General features: G+C 51.2%; 1 protein-coding gene and 1 pseudogene across 1 annotated transcript; both read right to left on the bottom strand.

Moving 5' to 3' along the window:
- Positions 1-1,697, bottom strand: part of LOC103251771 — a 22,555-nt pseudogene extending 20,858 nt beyond the window's left edge.
- An 11,510-nt stretch (positions 1,698-13,207) lies between these two features.
- On the bottom strand, positions 13,208-14,387 carry LOC103251768 (neuroendocrine secretory protein 55). The gene has a single exon (XM_008050374.1). The coding sequence runs from the start codon at positions 13,985-13,987 to the stop codon at positions 13,247-13,249; it is 741 nt and encodes a 246-aa protein (XP_008048565.1). The 5' UTR covers positions 13,988-14,387; the 3' UTR covers positions 13,208-13,246.
- Between the last annotated feature and the right edge of the window lie 6,118 nt (positions 14,388-20,505).

The raw sequence follows: 20,505 nt of genomic DNA on the forward strand, positions 1-20,505 counted from the left end.
TGTCAGGCTCCGCTGGGGCGGCGGCGACTGCCCCGGCAGCAGGGGATCCATCCCCCGGAGAGGGGACCGTTCCTTTCTCCACGGCAGCAAGGGCTGAGTCTCCTTCCATCTCGGCTGCTGCTCCGTCAACTGGGGGTCTCTCTGCTCGCTCTCTCTTATCTGGGGCTCCGGAGACCTGGATGGGCGGGCCATCAAGCGCGATTGGGGGGCCGTCCACGTTGATGGGAGCGTCCTTGACCCCAACGGGGGCGCTGCCAATCTCGCGCGGGGGTCCGGAGATCTCCATCGAGGGGCCGCCGCCCGCGAAGTTAGGAGGAGGTCTGACAACCTCTCGAGATGGGCTGCCGATGGCGCCCGGGACCCAGAGAGGAGGCGCGTTCGCGGTGGGAGCGAAGCAGACCGCACTCGGAACCGCGACTGCCACGAACTGGCCGCCGCCGTCGACTTGTGGGATAACTCGGGGGAGTCCGGGGGGTGGACTGTCGTCCCCAAAGGCTTCTCCATGAAGCTCAAATGGCATAGCTTCCTCGGGGGGTGGGCTGTAGTCTCCTTCGAAGCCAGTGTTTGCAGGTCTGAGGGCTTCTGGTTCCTCGGGAGGCGCTCCGGGGACCCCTGCACCTGGGCCGCCAGGAGCAAGGTCTGGGACCTGCAGGAGAGATTGACTGCCGCCTCCCTGGGCAGCCTGGTCAAACTCAAAGGGCATAGCTTCTTCTGGAGGAGGGCTGTAGCCTCCCAGGCCTGGTCTGGCACCATCGAAGGCTCCGGGCTCCATGAGCGATGGGCTGAAGGCCTCAAGGCCTGCACGTGCCTTACTGGGGGACCCAGGCTGCTCCAGGGCAGGCCAGAAGTCTCCCAAGCTGGGCTGTTCGACCTCGAAGGGCATGGCTTCCTCAGGAGGTGGGCTGTAGCCTCCACAGGCTCGGGCTTCCTCGAAGGCCGGGTTGAGGCCCTGGACGTTGGGCCTAGAGACCTCTGGAGGTCCACAGATCTCGATGTCATTCTCGATGGAGATGGGCTCGCTGTGAGGCGGTTCGGTCTCCATCTCTTCGGCTGGGCTAGGCCCAGCACTGGGGGCAGCTGCCCCTGGGGCTTCCAAAGGTGGTTGCTCTGGTTGTTCCCCGATTTCAGGGGGGATATCGCGTTGTCCTGACATATTATTGCCGTCGAGGCAGTTGCGCACGCCCATAACACGGTGGCGGCCTCTTAAAATAAATTTGGGGCCCCGTAGGACGGAGCACCCAACCAAACTAGGGTGAAAAAATTATTAAAAAAAAAAAATCAAAGTACCAGCTGGAAAGTTCTCCAGTCTCACTCTCCAACCCTTGTGAGGTTGGGGGTTCAGGGCCTGGAACCCTAGACGTAGCAGAAGAAACTCAATTGTTGCTGGAGGAGTCTTGGCTCCTTTCTGGACACTTTTTATCCCCTCAGGTTGTCCCCTGCTCCCCCCTGACTATTTCTTTCTTTCTCTCTCTCTCTCTGCTCCAGGCCAGCTCGCCTCCTTGGATCTGAGGAGCGTGCCGATTCGGTCCGAAAATCGCTGGTAGCGCTCACTCTCTGCCACCAGAGGACGCAGGTCCCAGTGCCGAACGAGCCCCGGCTCCAGGAGCTGGCTCCTGGCGCCGGGAGCCCCGGCCTTTGGGTAAGGGGGCTGATGAGCGCAGGCCTCGCAGGGACGCTTTGGCTCCTTCCACTCCTCTCCCGGACTGATTTGGAGTGTTTCTCCTCGCTTCTCCCCTGGCCAGAGAGAAAGCTCTTCTGCGTTGCCGGACACGTGACGCAAGACGTGGGCCTCGGGTTGCTGGAGTACAGGAACTGAAACGCTCCCTCCCCAACCCAACTGACTGTCGGGGGGGTGGTGGTGGGGACTGCAGGAGGGTTTCATCACCCCAGGATACCCCTGAGCTATGGGCCCCAGCTAGCCCCGGATCTCAAGCTCTAACTCCGGAGCGCAAGGCTTTAGGCACCAGGGAAAGGGGTGCGGGCGCGCGCAGGGATGTGACAGGTGGTCGCGAGCCCACCGAAGAAGTGGAGGGAAGGTGAGGGGCTGCTCGCTGCGCGAGCACACGTTTGTCTTTAAAACGCCTTGGGGGTACTTCCCCGCTTCTGCAGGTGTTGTTTGCTGCTTGCTGAGGTTGGCTCCGGGAAAGCACTTCAATGTCTCCCATCCCCATCACATTCTGGGGGTCTCCGCAGTGGCCTAGGGCAGCGTAGGCACGGCTCTCCCTCAGTTATGTGGGTGGCGATGCAGGGGAATAAGAGGGTCTGGGATGCACACAGAGAACGCAGCAAAGCCCCGAGGTGGCAGTTGCGGCGGCACCAATGGCGGGGGGCGTGGGGGTGTAAGGTGGGGGGTGGCACGGAGCGCAGGCCCCAGCGTTCCGCAAGTTCTACTGTTCTCGGGAAGGGTTCAAGAGGATTTGGGCTGGGGTTCATGGCTGGTTTGGGGTGGTCTCGGAGATTGGACAACCCTGTGCGCACTGAAGCCACAAACACCGAGTCGTGCTGGCAACAGCAGCTGAGGTGCGCGGCTCCTGGTTTCGGCCGCCAGCTGCAGGGTCAGTCGTCAGCTCTTCTGGCCCCACCTACAGCCTCTCCCCAGCACCCTTCCAGCCCCTCTTCTCCTGCAGTGAGTATCCTAGGGCAACCACTTTACTTTTCCACTCTAGAGACCGCGAAGGCGCCACTAAACCTGGTCACAAACCCAGCAGTCGCTCGCCCAGCTGTGATTTCATTGCCATGCAGTGGTGGGTTCAGAGCCGCGGAAGGTAAACACACACACCACCTGGTGGGGTCGCCGCGCACACGCGCATTGCTCTGGGTCTGGGGTCTGCAGAGGGATTGCGCCTGCGGGGAAAACTGCCACTCCAGCTTCACGTATTAACCCAGCAGGCGTGCATCAAGTCCTCCTTGGCTGCAGGTAACAAGAACTGGCGAGTCACATTTAGGTGCAGAGAAGCCGAGCAGGGTGCAGGTGGTTGCCTGGTCTGCAGAGCCCCAGAGGAAGGAAGGCTGAATGTGCGTTTCACAGAGTGGGCTGCAACAAACAGGGTGCATGGCGCGGACCCTATATACGAGCCGCCGGCGGGGGAACCACGGCACGGTCTGATCCTGTAAGTCTAACGCATCCCTCTCAGAACAGGGTACCACCCGCACAGCGCATGATCGTCCCCTGCATCCACATCCACATGGCCGCGCATCGCGGAGGAAAGCTAACGCCGTTGGACCCTGGCTAATGTTCGGGGGTCCTCCAGAGGTGTACGCTTCCACTCTATGGCTCTACACACTTCCAGATGCCAACACTGAACTTTGGTTCAAACTTTGGCCAACTATCCCTATGCGAAACGGCTTAACCATTTGGGCATCCACTGAATGGGCCAACTGGGTCCCAACAATCAACTCACTCCCCTCCGACCCCAGCGCCAGGTCAGCCATTGGGCCGGGGTCATGCCAATCAAGGCTGCTTAGCGAATGAGCAGGGGGCGTCGGACCGGAAACCGGATATGGGTGGGAGGTCCAATAGGGGGCGCCGCGTTGGAACGCCCAAAGAGGTTGTGCTGCTCCGGTGGTTGGAGGCCGCTGGTGGGCGGGCGTATGGCGGCTAGGCCTGGAAGGCCACGCGGACTGCTAGCGCCGTGGGGTCATTCTTTGTGACGCCACAGGTCGCAAGGGCTGGGTGGAGAGGGCGGGGCTCCCAAGGGCAACACCTTGGGCTCGTTGATGGCGGTAGGCTGACCTAACCAACAGAGGGGGCTGCCGCAGGGGCCAGGCGAGGAGAAAGAAGACTTCCAGGGCCTGGAGGTAGAAGGCCAGGACCCTGAGGAGAGGGTTTACTGCGACAGCACCCCAGGATGGATAAGGAGTTGAGGCCTCAGGGATGCTGAGCCCTGCACAAGTGGAAGGTCAGTAGACGTTGGGGTTGGAGTCCCAAGCGGTGTCCCCTAACCCCCCGCCAAGACGGGTTGCTCTCGCCACATTTCGCGCTCACCCCCAAAGCACCATTCATCGAGGAACGGGTACAGAGTTTCTGATCGACATTCTCATGAGCCTGTGGGACCCCTTTGTTCATTCTTTCTGGTATCATGATTCTTTGCCAGGGGAGCACATGCATGGAGGCGATGGAAGTTGGGCAGACACCAATCCCCCATTCTAAGAGGTAGAGCAGCGTAAAAAAAAAGAAAGAAAAGGCCACCCACTGGGGGGGCCTCGAAAGTCTTGGTTGAGAAAATGGCGTTGCAAATGGACCTTCAAGGAAAGGACAGAAGCTTGGAATAGAAGGTGGGGGGATGGGAGAGGTTTGCCTATCACAAACAAAGGATCCAGTGGTAGGAAACATGGGCGTGGCTGGGTAAACAGAGCAAGCCACCTTGGCTGGCTGGGGGAGCAGTGAGAGAGAAGGCAGGAGAAAAATCATAGATTCTCTGAGGATGTCATGGAGTTATCAAGGCAAGCACTGTTGAGGCTATTTTGTAGGAAACAGGATTTTGAAAGTTTTTTTTTGTCCTGCAAGTGAGGATTTGAGCCTAAATTTAAGAAGCAGCATGGTATATGGTCCTGATGAAAAGAACAAAGGAAAAGAGTTGTGCACAAAGGAGACCTTTAAAGGAGAGACCCAGACACCTTGAAGAAAGCAGGAAGGCTGGTGGACAGAACTCAAGAAGGGTCCCCGAAGGGCCCTCTAGCAACTTCTATGCTAGAAAGACACAGAATGTGGAGGAGCCCAAGTGTGTCACTGGGTAGTGGGACACGGATTGGGACAGGGAGGTCAGGGGGAGGGGCTACCGTGGTGGTGAAGCCAGTTTGACTTTGACATGGCAGAGTTGAAGGAATACTGGGCGGTTGGGTTTTTGCAGGCTGTTACCTGGGAGGAAGGGTCTGAAGTTCAGAAAAATATAAAGACTATTAATTCAAATTGGCAATCATCCTTATTGGATATGAGATCAAAGGGTTGGATAAAACTCTCAGGAGGGGGTGGGGGGGATAGATTTGTTGATAGAATCTTGAACAGTTGGCCCTGGACAGGAAAAAGGGATACAGCGCAGGAGGGAGCAGGGAGGACTCAGAAGGGAGAGGAGGGCGCACATTCAGAGCTGCTGAGCACATCTAGCCTAGACCCTTGTTTCTTAGTTTCTGAACTGGTGACATTTGGGGCCAAGTAATTCTTTGTTGTGGTGACTGTCTTGTGCACTGTAGGATGTTGAACAGCATCCCTAGCCTCTACCCACTAGATGCCAGTAGCATCCCCTTAGTTTTATCCAAAAATGCTTCTAGACTTTGCCAAATGTCCTCTGGGGTTAAAATCAATCACCCCCAGTTGAAAATCACTGCTGTAGTCTGAGAAAGAACCCTTAAACTTGAATAGAAATTGCCTTCATTTAAAGGCAAATGAGGACCAGGAAGAATGGATCCCAGTATTTAACCCTGATGTCCCTCTTTTCCCCCATTTTTGTTTATTTCTCTTTAGTGACTGGCTACCAGAATCTGAAAATCCCAAATCCCTTAGAAGAGTTGGGCTAAGAGCTGAAATTCTACTACACATCAGCAGTGGGGCTCAAGAGACCCCCATGACCAGATGATTGAGGAGCTGACTAGAATGGCAGCTGGTGACCTGGCCTCAGGGACCTAAGGAACCCTATATGGTAAGAGCTGGGGGTGATCAGCTAGTGGGAAGACTGGGGGCCACTGTATTGGTTAGACTGTCTGGTGAGTCCCTTGAGCACTGGTAGTCTTGCTTGCTCAAGACAAACATGGCCTTGACCTGGATGGAGATGGCCAGTGCTAGGTGTTAGTAGGCAGCCTAGTTTGGGGCCTAACCACACCAGGGCATTTTTGAAGATCTGTCATTATAATTGTGTAACAGCAAAGTACCTTAAACATACATTTCCAACTCTGGATGGATTTCCACCATGAACAGAGGTTAAGTATTATGTAGGAATGAGATGGAAAGTCTATTAACAGGTTCATGCAGCTAGGGAAGAGGGAGTCAAAGTAGGCCAGTGCCTGAAAGAAGGCTAAGTTGGGATGAAGGACAAAAGCAATGTGCCAGGGTCTTGACCCTATCTGAGGGGTACCGTGCCGAGTCAAGGGCTGCAATGACATGATATGTCAGTTAGGGGAGGACAGGACTGGCTGCCAGAACTCAAATAATAATATATTAAAAATTGTATATTCTTGACTACTTAAAAAGAATAGACTTTTTATACTTGATGAACTAAGAAGGGACTGGGAAATGGTCCTCATGCCTCCATCGAACTCTGCATTTTTGAGGAAGCCAAATGGCCCAGGTGCCACAGGTGGCAAACCAGTGGCTTTTTGTAAGTAAGCAACCCCAAGTGGAAGCGATACATTTCTTTACTATTGACTCTCAAAACAACATCATTATAGTGCCACTGGTCACCTTCCTTGGCAGCCCCATGTGGTGCCCTCTACTTCCCAGACAGCCTCACCATTCTGTTGATGCCTCTATGGCACATTGTAATCAACAAATGATCGTGCTTATATTTATATTTTGGGATTCTTATTGCCAAATGCACAAAGCACATTCCAAATTTAAGTAGCTGCCTACCAACTTTCTTGGTTCATTCCTATAGCCAAAAAAGAGAAAGCAAAGTAGAAGAGGGTCCTTTGAGAGGGAGGGGAGTTGGGTGAGAGGAAAGGGAGCAGAAACCAGGAAAAACAATCTCTTCTGGCTGTCATTTTTCCTTCTGGTCTGTGACTGGGGCGTGGTTTGCAGAAGAACCTCCTCTGCAGCCTATTCATGTCACTTGTCAGTGGGTTTCAAATAAGAAAAAGGAGAATCTTTTCACCGGTTGTCAGGAAAAGGCAAAAGCAGAAAGAAGAAAACACAGAAAAGAGAATTTAGGCTCGATGTAAGTTTCTCAGCTTCCTAGTGACAAACGTTTTGAATGCTGACTGAGTAGCAACAAGACTCTGAAGCCGTTCGATTAATTACTATTCAATTAAGACTTTCTGCTGCCATCCTTTCCCTCCCAGCATCTCCTCTGCCAGCCTTGGCCGGTGGAGGCAGCAGCAGCATAATGCTGTCTGCAAAGGGGCTGCGTGACCAGGCTGTTTCAGGCAAATGCCAACTACAGGAGAAACGCCTCAAGTGAATGCAGCAAGGTAGTAGTTGGGGCAGATGTGAGGCTGTTGTTAAAGGCAGTGGGAACAGGCTTTCTGAAAATCCTTGATCTGTTCAGGTGAAAAAGCCCCCATCATGAATTCAGAGCCTTCACTTGCTCACTGGCTGTAGCTTAGCAGCCTTTTCTCAAAGGGCTACCATGTCTTGCTTCAGCCAGGTATGTTACCGTCATTTGACCATGTCTGCTTACATGGTAGGTCCAGGCATTTTTTTCTAGTTGCCTAACTGGGCTGTGGATTCTTTGTCCATATTAGCTGAGGATGCAGCAGAGAATTTCAGAGGAGAGGCCATTCCGAAAAGCTGAACATCACAGGAAGGTGACCCAATGAGGGGCAGGAATGGGGGTTAGAGGGGAGGGGGAATCCCGGAAAGGGAGATTTGGCTTTAGTGGAAACTCTGTTTAAAATTTCTGTAATTCGTGGTGGAAATTCCAGCCACCCTGGGGGCTTCTGGGCCTTGTTTGAATTTGAGGGGAATGGTATATTTCACCTTCTTGTACAACCTCAGTAACCCAGAGCAAATTTTCCTAATGAAATCTAACTGAGACAGCAAAATAAGCCAGGACACTTAGAAACCAGCTCTCATCTGCAGGGAGAAGAAAGCTGTGGTCTTTGGCTTGCTGCCAGTCTTTGGCCTGCACCCTCTCAAGAGTGGGGGGCCTCGAAGACCAGCCTTGCTCCAAACCAAAATCTAAGGTTTAGCATTTGAGCTAAACAGCACGATTCCAATGTGTCAGATCTTCCCATTGGGTGTAGCAGTTGAGGCACTTGTATGAAAACTCCACTACATCTGTGAAATTGGAATTTCTGGGCCAGGTCTGTAAGAGACTCTCAGGGATACAGTGATGTTCAAGGTGGCGCATCTGAGCCCTCCGGTGCCATCTCTGGCTATTGCAGATGCTCTTCCTAATGCTGCACTGATGTCTGCCCCTTGTTGCACCTTGTTCTAGCTCTTCCAGCCACCAGATATTTGAAACCTGCCATTGAGGCTGCGCTAAGCCCTTTAAGTCTTTCTTTATTCCTGCAAACTATTGTCTCTACAGTAGTAAAATCTCCTGACTTTGTGACTCCCCCATTTCTAAACCTTCTCGTCTGCTTCTTTCCCGGGGTTCTGTTGTCTGCCTACAGCTTCCTTTTTTTTCTGTGATCCCTCAAAATCTTGTCCATTTGTCTTTCTCAAATCTGTCCCCATGTTACTGCTACTACCTACCCTCTGCCCACAAAGCCTAAGCTCAGGCTGGCCTTTCTGATGGCCATGTCCCCCTGCTAATTTGTAACCCACTCACCGTGAAATGAGCCCATAGCATAAACATACAGGCCATACCCACACTTGAAGTGTCAAGGCAGCCTTACCAGTTCTACCTGGGAATAGTTGCAGGAGGAGGAGGTAATGGCGCCAGCTCCTCTTGGGTGTCCTGCCTCTGCTGGCTGAGCTCTGTCAACAGGTGACGGTGGCCCTATACTGTAGACTCTTGGCCCTAGGAGAACTGAGTCACTAGGCTGTTTACTCTGGCTTCGGTGCCCTGTGAATTAACCGGGCACTAGTACATGGCCCAGCATAGCCATTGGGGGCTTTTGAAAAGCAAGCCCATGAGAATTTTAGAAAGGAAAAACACCAGTAAAAATTTACTTTCCTCCCCACATACACTTATATGGCCTCTTTATATGTGGGAAAGTAAGAGGTTAAATTGTAAAACAAAGGTGGGTGCTAAAGCACTTAATCTGACAGAACCAGCGTTTTTGTTTGTTTGTTTTTAATTTGTTTATCCCATGCATTTACAATGGAGGCAGAATTGGTTTTGGGGGTGTGCTCAAAAACTTAGCTATTACAGGGTCCTGCAGCACATAAACAGATTATATCAGTATATAAACTGTGGTATGAAAATGTCATGGAAGGGGAAACAACTAAGAAAAAATAACGAAGCTGGGGGAGTGATAATGAAAAAAAAAAGGTTGAAGGCAGGTTTATCTTAGCTGCAGCCTCTAAGCCATTTTTTCAGGTCTGTCTCCAATCAGGACACTTAAAACTGCTACCAAGTAATATATAGTAACTTGTGGTCTCCTAACCAATGTTCCCATCAATTTGCTGGTTCCTATAGTGCCTAGCGACTCCAAGCTGCCGTATGAGGTGCAGTACTTGGAACCATGCTGCCTGCTTGTTCTCAGACACTCAGGTCAGGGAGAGAAGGTGGGGGAAAGGGACACACATCAGCAAACACTAAATACTGCTCAAGGATGCCAGTTTTGTCCAGTTTCAGGACAGGACACAGTAGAACTCTTTGTTCTCTAACCTGCCATTTTTTGCCACCAGTTGAAAGGCAGATTTGACAAAACTGACATTAGACCAACAAGAAACAGATTTCTTCACAGCTGGTACTTTTTATTTTATCAACTGTTATCATTTTGGGGGTTCCATTAGTGTTAAGATCCCTAATATAGAGCCAAACCCGGCAACTCTAGACTTTTTAAACTCGGCCTGCACACAGTTGAAACTGAAAGGGATAATGGCAGCATCTCAATCAGCGACTTCTTTTTAGAAGAAACTGAGGCAGAGGAGTGCTGGGTTTGACTGAGGCCACCTGGTGCCTTCTGTCTTGGGTCCCACTGCCCCTGTCTGGGGCATGAAGATTGAGGATGTAGAGTCATTGATATCAAAACTCCATAGCAGAACAAGAAATTCCACCACCCCCCTCCCCCATTCTGGAGTTTGGAGGGGTAAAAGATGTCATTTGAGCATCTCACCCTTCAGCTGGGCAGCTTTTAGGGAAGCTGGCACGTGACATCACTAGCTGCTGGATGCTTGACTTGATCTTAGTGATTTGGCTTTTGTGATGGTCACCTTCCTGTAAGAGACATGCTCTCCCTACACAGGGCTTCTGATCAGTTTTCTATCGCTTCCCTCTTCTAGAAGAGCACTGATAATACTGATCAATCAAGTAAAACTCATGCAGATTTTTAAAATATTTTTTATTTTTTAAACCTCATTCTTTACAGTACTGAAGTTTCTGCTTTCTTCCCCCATTAAACCTTCTATCACAGCTGTTAAAAATGAAGGCTAAAGAGGAAAGGGCTGTTAGCAATTCCAGGGTAAAACAAAAAGCCTTCTAGTGCATCGAAGGAACATTACTGTAAGACCATTCCAAACATTAACACATTTCCAATTCCTGAATTCTGATAAACAGACTAAAAGTTTTGTTTGCAAAACTTTAAACCTGCATCAGGTTGTAGACACACACAATATTTTGAACATTGCTACATAATTTTCCAACTCATAAACATTCAGTTACAAGAGCACCTTTGCCCTCCCCCCAAAAGGCAAATTTCCGTTAAGCAAATGACCAGTGTAGTAAAGAAAAATACTTAAATATTGGGGCATTCCATCATGTTGAACTAGCCTTATTCTCCTCCTCACCCCCCCCCCCCCACTTGAAATCTTTATCTGCCTGGTAATTCACCTGTATGGTTAACCTTAAGGTGTGTTTTTTTGAGAGCATATCCTCACTCAGCAGACTTCACCTATGTTTAAAAGGGCAAGGAGTCTATTCAGATGCTAACCCAGCTCAAGGTGCAACAAAGGACCAGCTGGAAGCCTGGTGAGTTAGGAATGCCTGCAGAACTTCTAGAAACGTTTCTGGAAAAGGAAGGCAGCTGAATTCCAGTGTCTTAAGCAAAAAAGTTTTGAAGAGTCTAAATAGCAAAATTCCCTCTCTTAGAGTGGGTCATGGGTGCTTGGAATATTCCTCAGTTGCTTTGTGTTGTCCGTAAAGATTTCTCCTAGAGTCAAGGGGAAAGAGGGAGGCTGGGGGAGGGGACATCCCTAAGTGGGGGAGTGTGTGCGCCGGTGGGTAGCAGGTTTTCACACTTGGCTATAATGCAGATAACCTCTACTCAGACTCTGAGGCAGTTTGTGGAAGACAGTTCTGAAAGAGTAAACTATTTGCGTGTCCCTAGATTGGGGGGACCCCCCCCCCATATAAAACTGGCGCAGGCTTCTGTTTAAAAAACAGCAAGACTGGTGTGAGGTGTGGGCTGGACACCAAGGACTTTAACAAACTTGTTTATTCATTCTTCCACAAGCCAGCATGCCAATTTCTGTCCTGAAAACCTCGCTCTGTGGGAAACCAGGTCCCCCAGTCTCCCCAGTATGTGAAGATGGCTCCCACACTTAAAAAGCACACCAAAAAATTCAACAAAACCCCTGGCTTCTCTGCCTGTCTCCAGAGACCTTTTGCTTGGTTAACTCCGGCTACTAAGACCTTACCAGAGGAAAAGCAGAACGCTTGGCATTATAGAATGCAACACACCATCACCTTTATGTAGTAAGCAAGAAGTTCAGTTTAGGGGGGCTTCTTTTCTCTTAGGCAATTTCAGAGCTTCAAACCCAAAGCAGGGCACACCCGGCCCTTTTGCAGCCTCCAGACTCTCTACACTAACATGCTGCGAGGGAAACCCCTTGCAAACTGCCTTCTCAGTGCCTCTGCTGAAGACCACTGTTCCCACCACAGCCGCTGAACTAAGTTCTGGAGTGCTGCAACGCCTTTCCTAGGAACCGGACCTGGAAGGATGACCACTGAAAGTATCTTCCTTCTAGAAGTCTAAGAACCCCACCGTCTTTGATTTCAAGCCGTTAAAGCGCTTTACATTTCCCCTAAATCATTCTCATCAGAATAACTCAAGCCGGGCAAAACGAGATGCGCCAAAAATAATAATTTTAATCAATTTCCAAGTCGGGTGAAATTTTGCAAATACGCTTCACTTATGAGCCTTTCCCCCCAGGACTGGCGAGGAAGGCAGGAAGGCGCGCTCTTCCGCGCTGAAGGTGCTTTAGAGAATGCGGCCGTTTTTGTGCTGGGTCACCAGGGAAGCTTCCCCTCCAGGTAACAAGATTCCAAACTTAGCTCCACCCAAGCTGAAAATGGCCGGAACCCGCCGCCTCCCCTTCCCTGAGACTGCCGAAGCCATGGGCCCCTGCCCCCTCTCGATCTATCACCCAAGAACTGGTGCCGGATCCAACACCTTTCCCCAGCTCGGCGGATGCGACCTCTTTAGGGAGGCATTGTACGCGATAGATGCAGCCGCCCCCTCTCCAGTCTGTTCCTTGTTCCTCCTTACCTTTCCGCTTGCTGCCACCTCGAGGGCCTCTCTCCCGCCTCCAGGGTCTGGCGCAAAAGCCCAGGACCTCTCCAGCTAAGCTGCACGCAGCCCGACCGCCTGACCAGCCGCGCTAAGAGGCTGGCAATGCCCCGACGTAACCAAGCCTGTGCCCTCGACCCTGCTAACCCGTAGGGGCACCCCCAAGGGTCCCTGTACCTCTCCTGCCTGCCCTCCAAGTAGCTGCAACTGCCGAGGAACCGCCGGCCTGCCGGGAGAGGTCGGCTCCGGGGCGCGGACAGGTGCGCACGCACTTTGCGGCGGTCTCTGGCCGGTGAGCGCCCGGAGGCAGGCAGTGAAGCCAAGACTGACGCGCGGCTGCGGGGGACCCTTGGCGCCAAAGTCCCGCAGCTGCAAACCGGCAGTACGGGGACCTGGGCTCCAGGCTCTGAGCCGCTCAATCGCCGCGGCGCGCGTGCGACTTCCCCCAGAGTCGGCAGTCTCAGGAGTTCTCGCCCAATCCCATTACGGGGTTACTTTTTGCACATTGCAACAGTGTCGCTACAGCGCGGCTGCTCCGGAATCGTGAAAGTTGGCGCGCACCTCCGAATCACATTTCGGGCGCCTGTAAGACCAAGTCGCTTAAGACTAGTCTTTCTAGCAAGGAAAAGAAGTGCGTAAAGCAAGTGACTTACCAGTGCCGTTTGGGTGCGCATCTGGAAACCTGGGGCGCGTCCGGGATTGAGTCACGCGTCCGGGGCGCCCCGCCGTCCAACAAGCCTTTGGCACCCGGGGCGCCCCCGGCGTCCTGGGAAGATTTGGGGCGCATCGCCCGCTCACCCTGACCACCGCTCCCGGTCTGGTTCGCAGAGCCCACCGTTCCCACCGTGTGCTAACCGGTCTTTCCGTCTCCCTCCTTCCTCCAGCTGCTTCCACACCGCCCCCGGGCTCCCCAGCTGAGCGATGGGCAACTCACCTGAATCCATGAAAACAAGGAGAATCTGGACGGCGTCCTCCATTACAGACGCCGGATGGGGATGGGGCCCCTTTTGGAAGGGGACTCCGGGGACGGGTCGCGGCGGGTGGACTTCCTTGGCTTGCAGCGGCGCTGCTGCTGCTTCTCTTCCTCCTTGGACTCCTCGGACTCTTCGGGGTCCCTCGGATCCTTGTCCTCGGGCTCGGGCTCCTCCCCCTCCCTGGGGCTGGGGGGCTCCTGAGTGCCGTGCGGCGCACGACTTGGGGAGGCGTCGGGGCTTCGCAACTTGAGAGCGTTAAGCCGCTCGGTGAGAGACTGGCCGAAGGCGGAGTGCTTGGGCACCACAGGGCCGCGCTCGTCCTCTGGCTCGGTCTCGGGCTCGGTGGTGGGGGCGGTCTCAGGCTCGGTCTCAAAGTCGGTCTCGGACTCTATTTCGGACTCGGTCTCGGTCCCGTAGTCGAACTCTTCTTCCCCGTACTCTAGGCACTCGGGAAGGGACAGCTCAAGGTCTGCCTCCTCGTGCTCGTGGTCAGATTCAGATTCAGGGGGCTCGGGGAAGACCTGGGCGCCGGAGCGATGGTGGGCGTTAAGGAAGCTCCGGCGCTGCTGGGCGGCCGCGCGCTGCTGGGCGCGGGCGTTGGAGGTGGCGAGGGCGCGGAGCAGTGCGATGGAGCAGGAGAGCCAGAGGAGTGCGGTAGCCGCCCGGCGGCCTATGGGCGGGCACAGATCGTTGTAATTATGGCGAGCTCGGCGCCACTGCTGAGCCCGGGACCTCCGATCCATCCTCTTAGGCGCACTCCGGGAAGCCGAGCCGCCCTCTGGCTCTGCAGAGAGCGGCTCCGATGCGCCTTGGCTCCTGGAGCCTGGAAAGGGTGCACCTCGCGAGGTGAGACGCTGGGTCCGGAGGTCCCAGCCCCACCTCGGGGTGAGGAAATGGGAAGCACCTACCTTCCTGACCACTTAACAACTTTCTATGGCTCCGCGCCTCCGCTTGCCTCTGAGCAAAAAAGAAGGGATGGGAAGGGGAGAAAAGGCTTGTCCCCTGGGCTCCTCTCGCCGAGTCTCGGACTCTTCAGTCCAAGACTCAGGAGAGGTGCCTCCGCTGGTCCTCTCGCCTTGGAGAGGAAAGAGGAGACTGAGGCGGGAGAGATGGGCGGTGAGGTTCTGCGAAGTTGCGCGCCCGGACTTCTGCCGGGCATGTGCAGTCGGGAGGTGGGGGCCGCCTCCCCGCGAACTGCAAGGTGGCGCCGAGCCCGTGGCGAGACTCTAGTGGGCCGGCAGGTGGCAGGAGGGAACCTTGTTTGAGAGGAACTGGGCAAAGAGGCGGGCGGAAGGCCTGGAGGGTGCCAACGAACGAGCTAGCCACAGGTTAGAGTGCTTGGGCAGCTAGCATAGGTGCCCATGGGGTCGGACCCTTCCCCAACTTTTCCAGGTTGTTCCTGATGTAAACACAGCCCCGGAGCAGCTCAAAACGACTGCAGAATTGCAAATATCCAGGGGAATAAGGATCTGTACATAAGTGCTAATGATCCAGCCTCCCCTGGCATTTTCCAAGGATGGTAACCTCACGCAGTTCTTATTCACGATCTATTACAGTGACCGTCATTAGAGAAGTTTCAAAAAAAAAACCAAAAAACAAAAAAACATGCAGTCTGAATTGGCTAATTACCTCATGGCAAAATAAGCATCTTCCTTAAGAAGGACCCACACCGTGGTGGTAGTAGTTTGGGAGTCTGCCGAGCCATTCCAGGGCTGCCATGAGCACTAGCTGAGGACTCTGCTGGTAGACAGATTGGAGCTAAGGGCATCAGAAAAGGGGAGACTTTCCTATCAGTCATTCCTCACTACCGCTTCTTTGGTCCTGGGGGGCTGTTCAGGGTGGTCAGCTATCATGGAATCCTCCCTGGTGCCCCTTAACAACTATTCAACTATTTCTTAGGTAGGTTTCTAACAAAGGTAATTCCTTCCACAATACTGGAGTGCCTAGCACATGCCAAGCTTTGTTCTAGGTGCTGAAGGTAGAGTGGTGAACAAAATAAAGTCTTACAACAAGGGAAGGATAGTTTGGATTGGTCAGCTGTTAATTGAATATTGACTCAGAATTCCTCCTGACCAGCCAATATTGCTTGACCAGCTTGAGTTCTACATGAGAGAATGATTGGATCAGCTGGAGCTTCAGGGCTAGGGGGTGGCCAGATATCACTAGGTCGTGTTGCTGAATTCCACAAAGGCTGAGACTTGGAGTAAAATTCAGTACCACTCTTTCTTGACTCTGGAAAACCAAATGAACCCTGTGTGTCCAGGAGGGGCTCCCTGCAGTGGCACTCTTGAGTTCCATCTAGAACCTAATTGCTGCTTTTAGGGCATGTGTCTTCAGTCTTGCCCTCCTTGTTGAATATGGAGTGTCCCATTTGTCAGAGTGACAAATCCAAAGGTGATGCAACTCAGAGCAAAACCTTCTTCCTGGAATCCATGGAAGTGTCAGCAAGGTTGTTTCACTTGAGACATGTGTCTTGGGTTGGGTTCTTTTCTCCTTGAATCATTAGGGGAGAAACTTAAGAGTCCCTAGCTCTTGGTAGTCTGCCAGGTATACCCTCCTGGAGCTTCTTCCTGATAGCTAAACAGTCAGTAGTGCACCCACAGCTGTTCATCACCATGGTGAAATTTATCCTCATATTCTCAGTACTACATCTGCATTAAAGCTGCCATGCGCAGAATTCAGACAGCAGCAAGAGTCCAGTACCCACTTTCAGTGTATTGAGGTTTACATTTCTGCCTCTTGTCTATGTCCATCTTACATCTTGTGCTCTGTGTATTAGGTTGTAGCATTAAAATACTGATTGGTCTAATAAAGTGGGATTGATTTCTCAAACTCCACAGAAGGACAAAAATCTGTGTTTCCGTTTGTGCCCTACTCTAACACTTTCCAGGGAAATGGAAAGGACTTATCACAGGTGCTCTCATGTCTCTAGTCATCATTGGATGTTACTGTGGGACACTGGAAGGGGTGTTAGGAACTATATATTTCAAATCCTGATCTCTGTCTTGCAGCCCTGACTAGCAGGGCACGTTATTAAAGGGTCTGCCCACATTGGCCCACCTGCTTTATGTCTTCCAATTAGCACAACCCCGCTGACAGTGTGTGGAAGAGAAACACATCATTCAAGCCGATTTCAGGACACATTGGGGAAAAAAATCAGGAATATGTGGGTGCTGGTAAATGCCCTTTCAGTGGAAACTAATGCCAGCTGTCAGCAGCACGGCGGATTATGATTCTTCAGTGTACATAAGAAAGGACTTCATTTTTCAGATGGAGTGCTTTACGCCTATAATGGTGATGGCAGCTCAGAGCTGATTCACTAATATAGATACACTGAGATTGCCTGCATTATTAAAAGTGTGCATTACATAATACATATTTTTGGACTAGATTCTGCATTAGCAATGCACTTTCCTTGCAAGATGCATTTTAATCAGCAAACTAACATTTAACAAAACTGCATTTTCAAGTCTCAGTCCTATTTAGTTACAGATACGTTTTGGTGTACGTTCAACACAGGCTCCAGGAGGAAGGAGCAGGACCGCACTGAAATACTGTTTCATCTCGCACTTAGTGCCGAGGTCGAGCAAATGGAGCTGAGCAGAAGATGCTCTTTAAAATGCATTACGTGCATGACTTTAAAAAGTGCTCGCTGCAGAGTGAATTTCAAAAAGGAGCAAGTGGGTGATGAACGACCTCGGTTGTTACCAGGCTAAGGAACAAGGGGCTCTCTCTGTCTGCCGGTAAATAAAGTGTGGACATATATCACCTCCCAGACTCTGCCGGAGGGAGGCTCTGAAACCAGTCTGACAGGAAAGCGTGATGCCCAGCTCGTTACAGTACCATACAAGAAGGTTCTTATTTGGGTGGATTTTGAAGAATATTGTCTTCAGCCCTTTAAGACATTGTCACATGGAAGAGGCTTTAGGATTTATTTTATGTGGTTCCAGAAGGCAAAATTAAAACCTAAGGGTGGTAGTTATAGTAGACGGTTATTCAGCTCAGCCTGAGGAAGCATATTCCAACAGTTAGGACCACTGGAATAGAATGGGCTGTCGGGGTTGTTGGCTCATGGTCAGAAGCAATGTGAAATCAAAAAATAGGTGACCACATGTTAGAGTTGTCCACAGTGCTCATGAGTGAATGGGGCTAGAAGTTGATGCCCACCAAAGTCTCTTCATGCCTTCTAATTGCAGTGAAGGCCTCTGGGCTGAGGGAGAGGGGCTTGGGGCACAGTCTTCCCACTCTGCTTCTATTTGGAAGCATTGAAAGTGGAAGTGACTAAGTGACTGTGTTTGGGTGACAGTTTCAAGACACGGGCAAACAGGTGTGTGTGGATGTACCCAGCAGCCTGCCTACCCAAGGCAGGGCTCAGAGGCTTTCTGCTCCACAACTCATTTGTTGAAGCAAAGAAATTCATCAAGTCCATCTATTAATTACACTGGTCCTCTTTGCCTTTCCTCCTGGAGCTGTCTCGGAAATTACAAATGAAATTGGCTGTTTAGCAATCATGAATTGAGTCACTTCTATGACCAAGACACTATTCCGGGCATCGTGGGGAGATTGAAGTAATTGAGGATGAGCAATTTCTGCCGTCCAGCAATCCAACACATCGATGCATATTGATGCGAAGTGCCCCCAAATATTAAAACCAGCCAGACTGCCAACAGGTGTCGAATAATAAACTCCACACCAGACAGTTGGATGGGGGAGGGAAGTTGAGTCACTGATTAGAACGAGAGATGCAATTCATCTGGTGATTATCTGAAAGACGTGGATTTTTACCTGGTCTGTTTTTGAGGTTTTCTTTTGATGTTTTAAAGCCCAGGAGAGGACTGCTTTCAGACCACCTGTTCCTACCTGTGTGCCTACTTTGTGCAAAGCCGAGTGCAGGTCTCTGGGGGAGACAGAGATGAGTCACATGAGTTCTCAGGAGGCTTCAGGCTATTGTCATGGTCCCACAGACATCAATACATTTTCCAAGATGAAACTCAAGGTAATGGATTGGTTCTGCTCTTGCCTAGTGAGTGGTTATAATCATTCTTGAACATATTTTTTGGGACAACCATTGGAAAGGACCATTTTTGGAGATGGAGAGCTTTTCAAACTTTCCTTTGGATAAAAATGAATTCAGGAGTTTGAAGTGCTCCCCACCCCTCACTGGGGCAATCAGCCAGAAAGGCTCAACCCCACTGAGAATTTGGCATCGACCCCTCCTGCCTGTTCCCCAAAGAGGACTGGGTACAATACAAAAGCATTTGGCTCATTCCTCTAGGGTGCTATTTTGCTGTTATTCAGACTGCACTGATACCAATTTGCTCTCACCAGTAGAAATGGTGAAAATGCCAAGCTCCTGATTTTGTGATTCTGGGGGAATGTCATCTAGAGCTAAAAGCAAACAATAGGGGGAAATCATCATCATTTTGACAGGGCTGAGTTCTGTCCAGGCCATTGTTGGGATTACAATACTGTATTTGTGCCATTCGTTTTTAAAGGGCGATAGGATCGGACGGAACCATATTCCTGTGTACAGAGATTGTTAGGAGTTGTCTTCTCAGGAGCCGCCTCACTTCCCTTCCCTTGGTGCTCTGTTGGGGTTCTCCCACTCATAGAGAGTGTGTCTCCCTCCCTCCTCCTGCCATGGGAAGAGCAATTTCTAGACTCCTGCTGCAATAGGAAGTGTCTAGAAGTCCCCTTACTCAGGCCAAGCGTGACTTGGGGTACAAGTCCTTGGACATGCTGCCCTCCCTTTTCTGTTCTTTGGCCCTAGAACATAGCTTTCTTGTCATCCCTGGTGCAGCCTTTGGACTCTGCACTGGCATTGCTTTGTCCTGGGTTCTGTCTGTCTGCCCAGCCCCACCTTACACTTGGTTTGTCTGGTTCTTTCTCATGACCAGCTGAGACATCAGCATCTTGATATGCCCTAACCCAGGTTATTCTGGCCTCAGCTGTCCACTGTCCTGCACACCAGCCTCTGCCTGGAGCTGGTGGGCTGTGGGTGAAAACACTGCTGATTGCAAAGAACCACTCAATGTCAAGAATGTCCTCGTTCATAGATTTTTCTTTTGTCTAGCTCTCCTGGACATCCTGCCTGCCCCCAGCCCTGACAGAGAGCCTCAAAGTTGTTTTCATCTCTGCTGAGGAGCTGACTCACCCCTTCAGATGTGGGGAGGGAGGGAGCGAGCGAGCTAGCGAGCGAGTGAGCGTGGAGCCCAGAGGGGAGAAACCCTTAGTAGTGTCACGGTTCAGGCACATGCTCATAGAAATCCTTTCAGCTCAAGCTCTTCAAAATATGATTAGACCAATTTTACATGTCTAGTCACTGAGGCTTCAGTAGATTGGGACTATTTCTATATGTGCAAAGTGAAGTGGAGAATTGAGACAATTATCTTCAGGCAGATGAAATCTGGGCCCTGTAATCAGTCCACCCTGATAACTGGGGGGAAATTCACTGTAGCATTGCTGCGTGTTAAAGAGAATTCTAAGATATCTGTTTGTTATTTTTGCTTGGCATTGTTTTTCCAAAAGACAATCCAGTGAAACTCTGATCTTCCCTGTGTGGATGTTGTGGGGTGTGGCTCATGTAGGTCTCGGAACACTGTCAACCAGTCAGGCGTGTGGGAGATTGGTCTGGATGGGTTTGTAATCTCATCGGTTCCCTAGCAGAGTGTATTCCAGCTGATCTGTCCTTTGTTTCCTTCCAGGGGACACTTGGTTTCCATTTCCGTCTTTTCTTTCCATACCTTGTATCCTTATGTATTGAGTATCTTGAAGTATTGGGTTGGATGATCTACAAGGTCACCTCCAGTACTAAGATGATATGATTCCTGATAGGGCCCATGCTTGACACATATTGTACATGATGAAACTAGGAGAATTAAACGTCAGGGCCTCGCAAAATCAGAAATGAGACTGCATTGTGGACTGGTGATGACTTAGGATCCTCCCTCCCCTATCCATTGCTAAAAAAATAATCATAGGGCCATTTCTTTTGTTAAGCTGTGGTCAGTGGCTGGCTCTTTGAGCTATGGCTGGGCTATGCTTTTGTTTTCCTAGACTTTGACTCCCTCCCCTACAAAGGAAGTGAATCCTTTCTCTCTGTTTCTCTCTCTCATCTACTTTCTAAATAAATTATATTTTCTAGTCTAAAAAAAATTATCATAAGTTGGGAGTCTTTCCCTCCATTGGCCTAGAAACTCCCCCATGAAGCAACTATCACTTCCTCCCAGTCCTCACCCCCCAGGAGGAAGGAGGAGCAAGA

This window comes from Carlito syrichta, unplaced genomic scaffold (assembly GCF_000164805.1).
Source record: "Carlito syrichta isolate Samal-C Ts95f unplaced genomic scaffold, Tarsius_syrichta-2.0.1 Scaffold145269, whole genome shotgun sequence".
NCBI classification, from domain to species: Eukaryota; Metazoa; Chordata; class Mammalia; order Primates; family Tarsiidae; genus Carlito; species Carlito syrichta.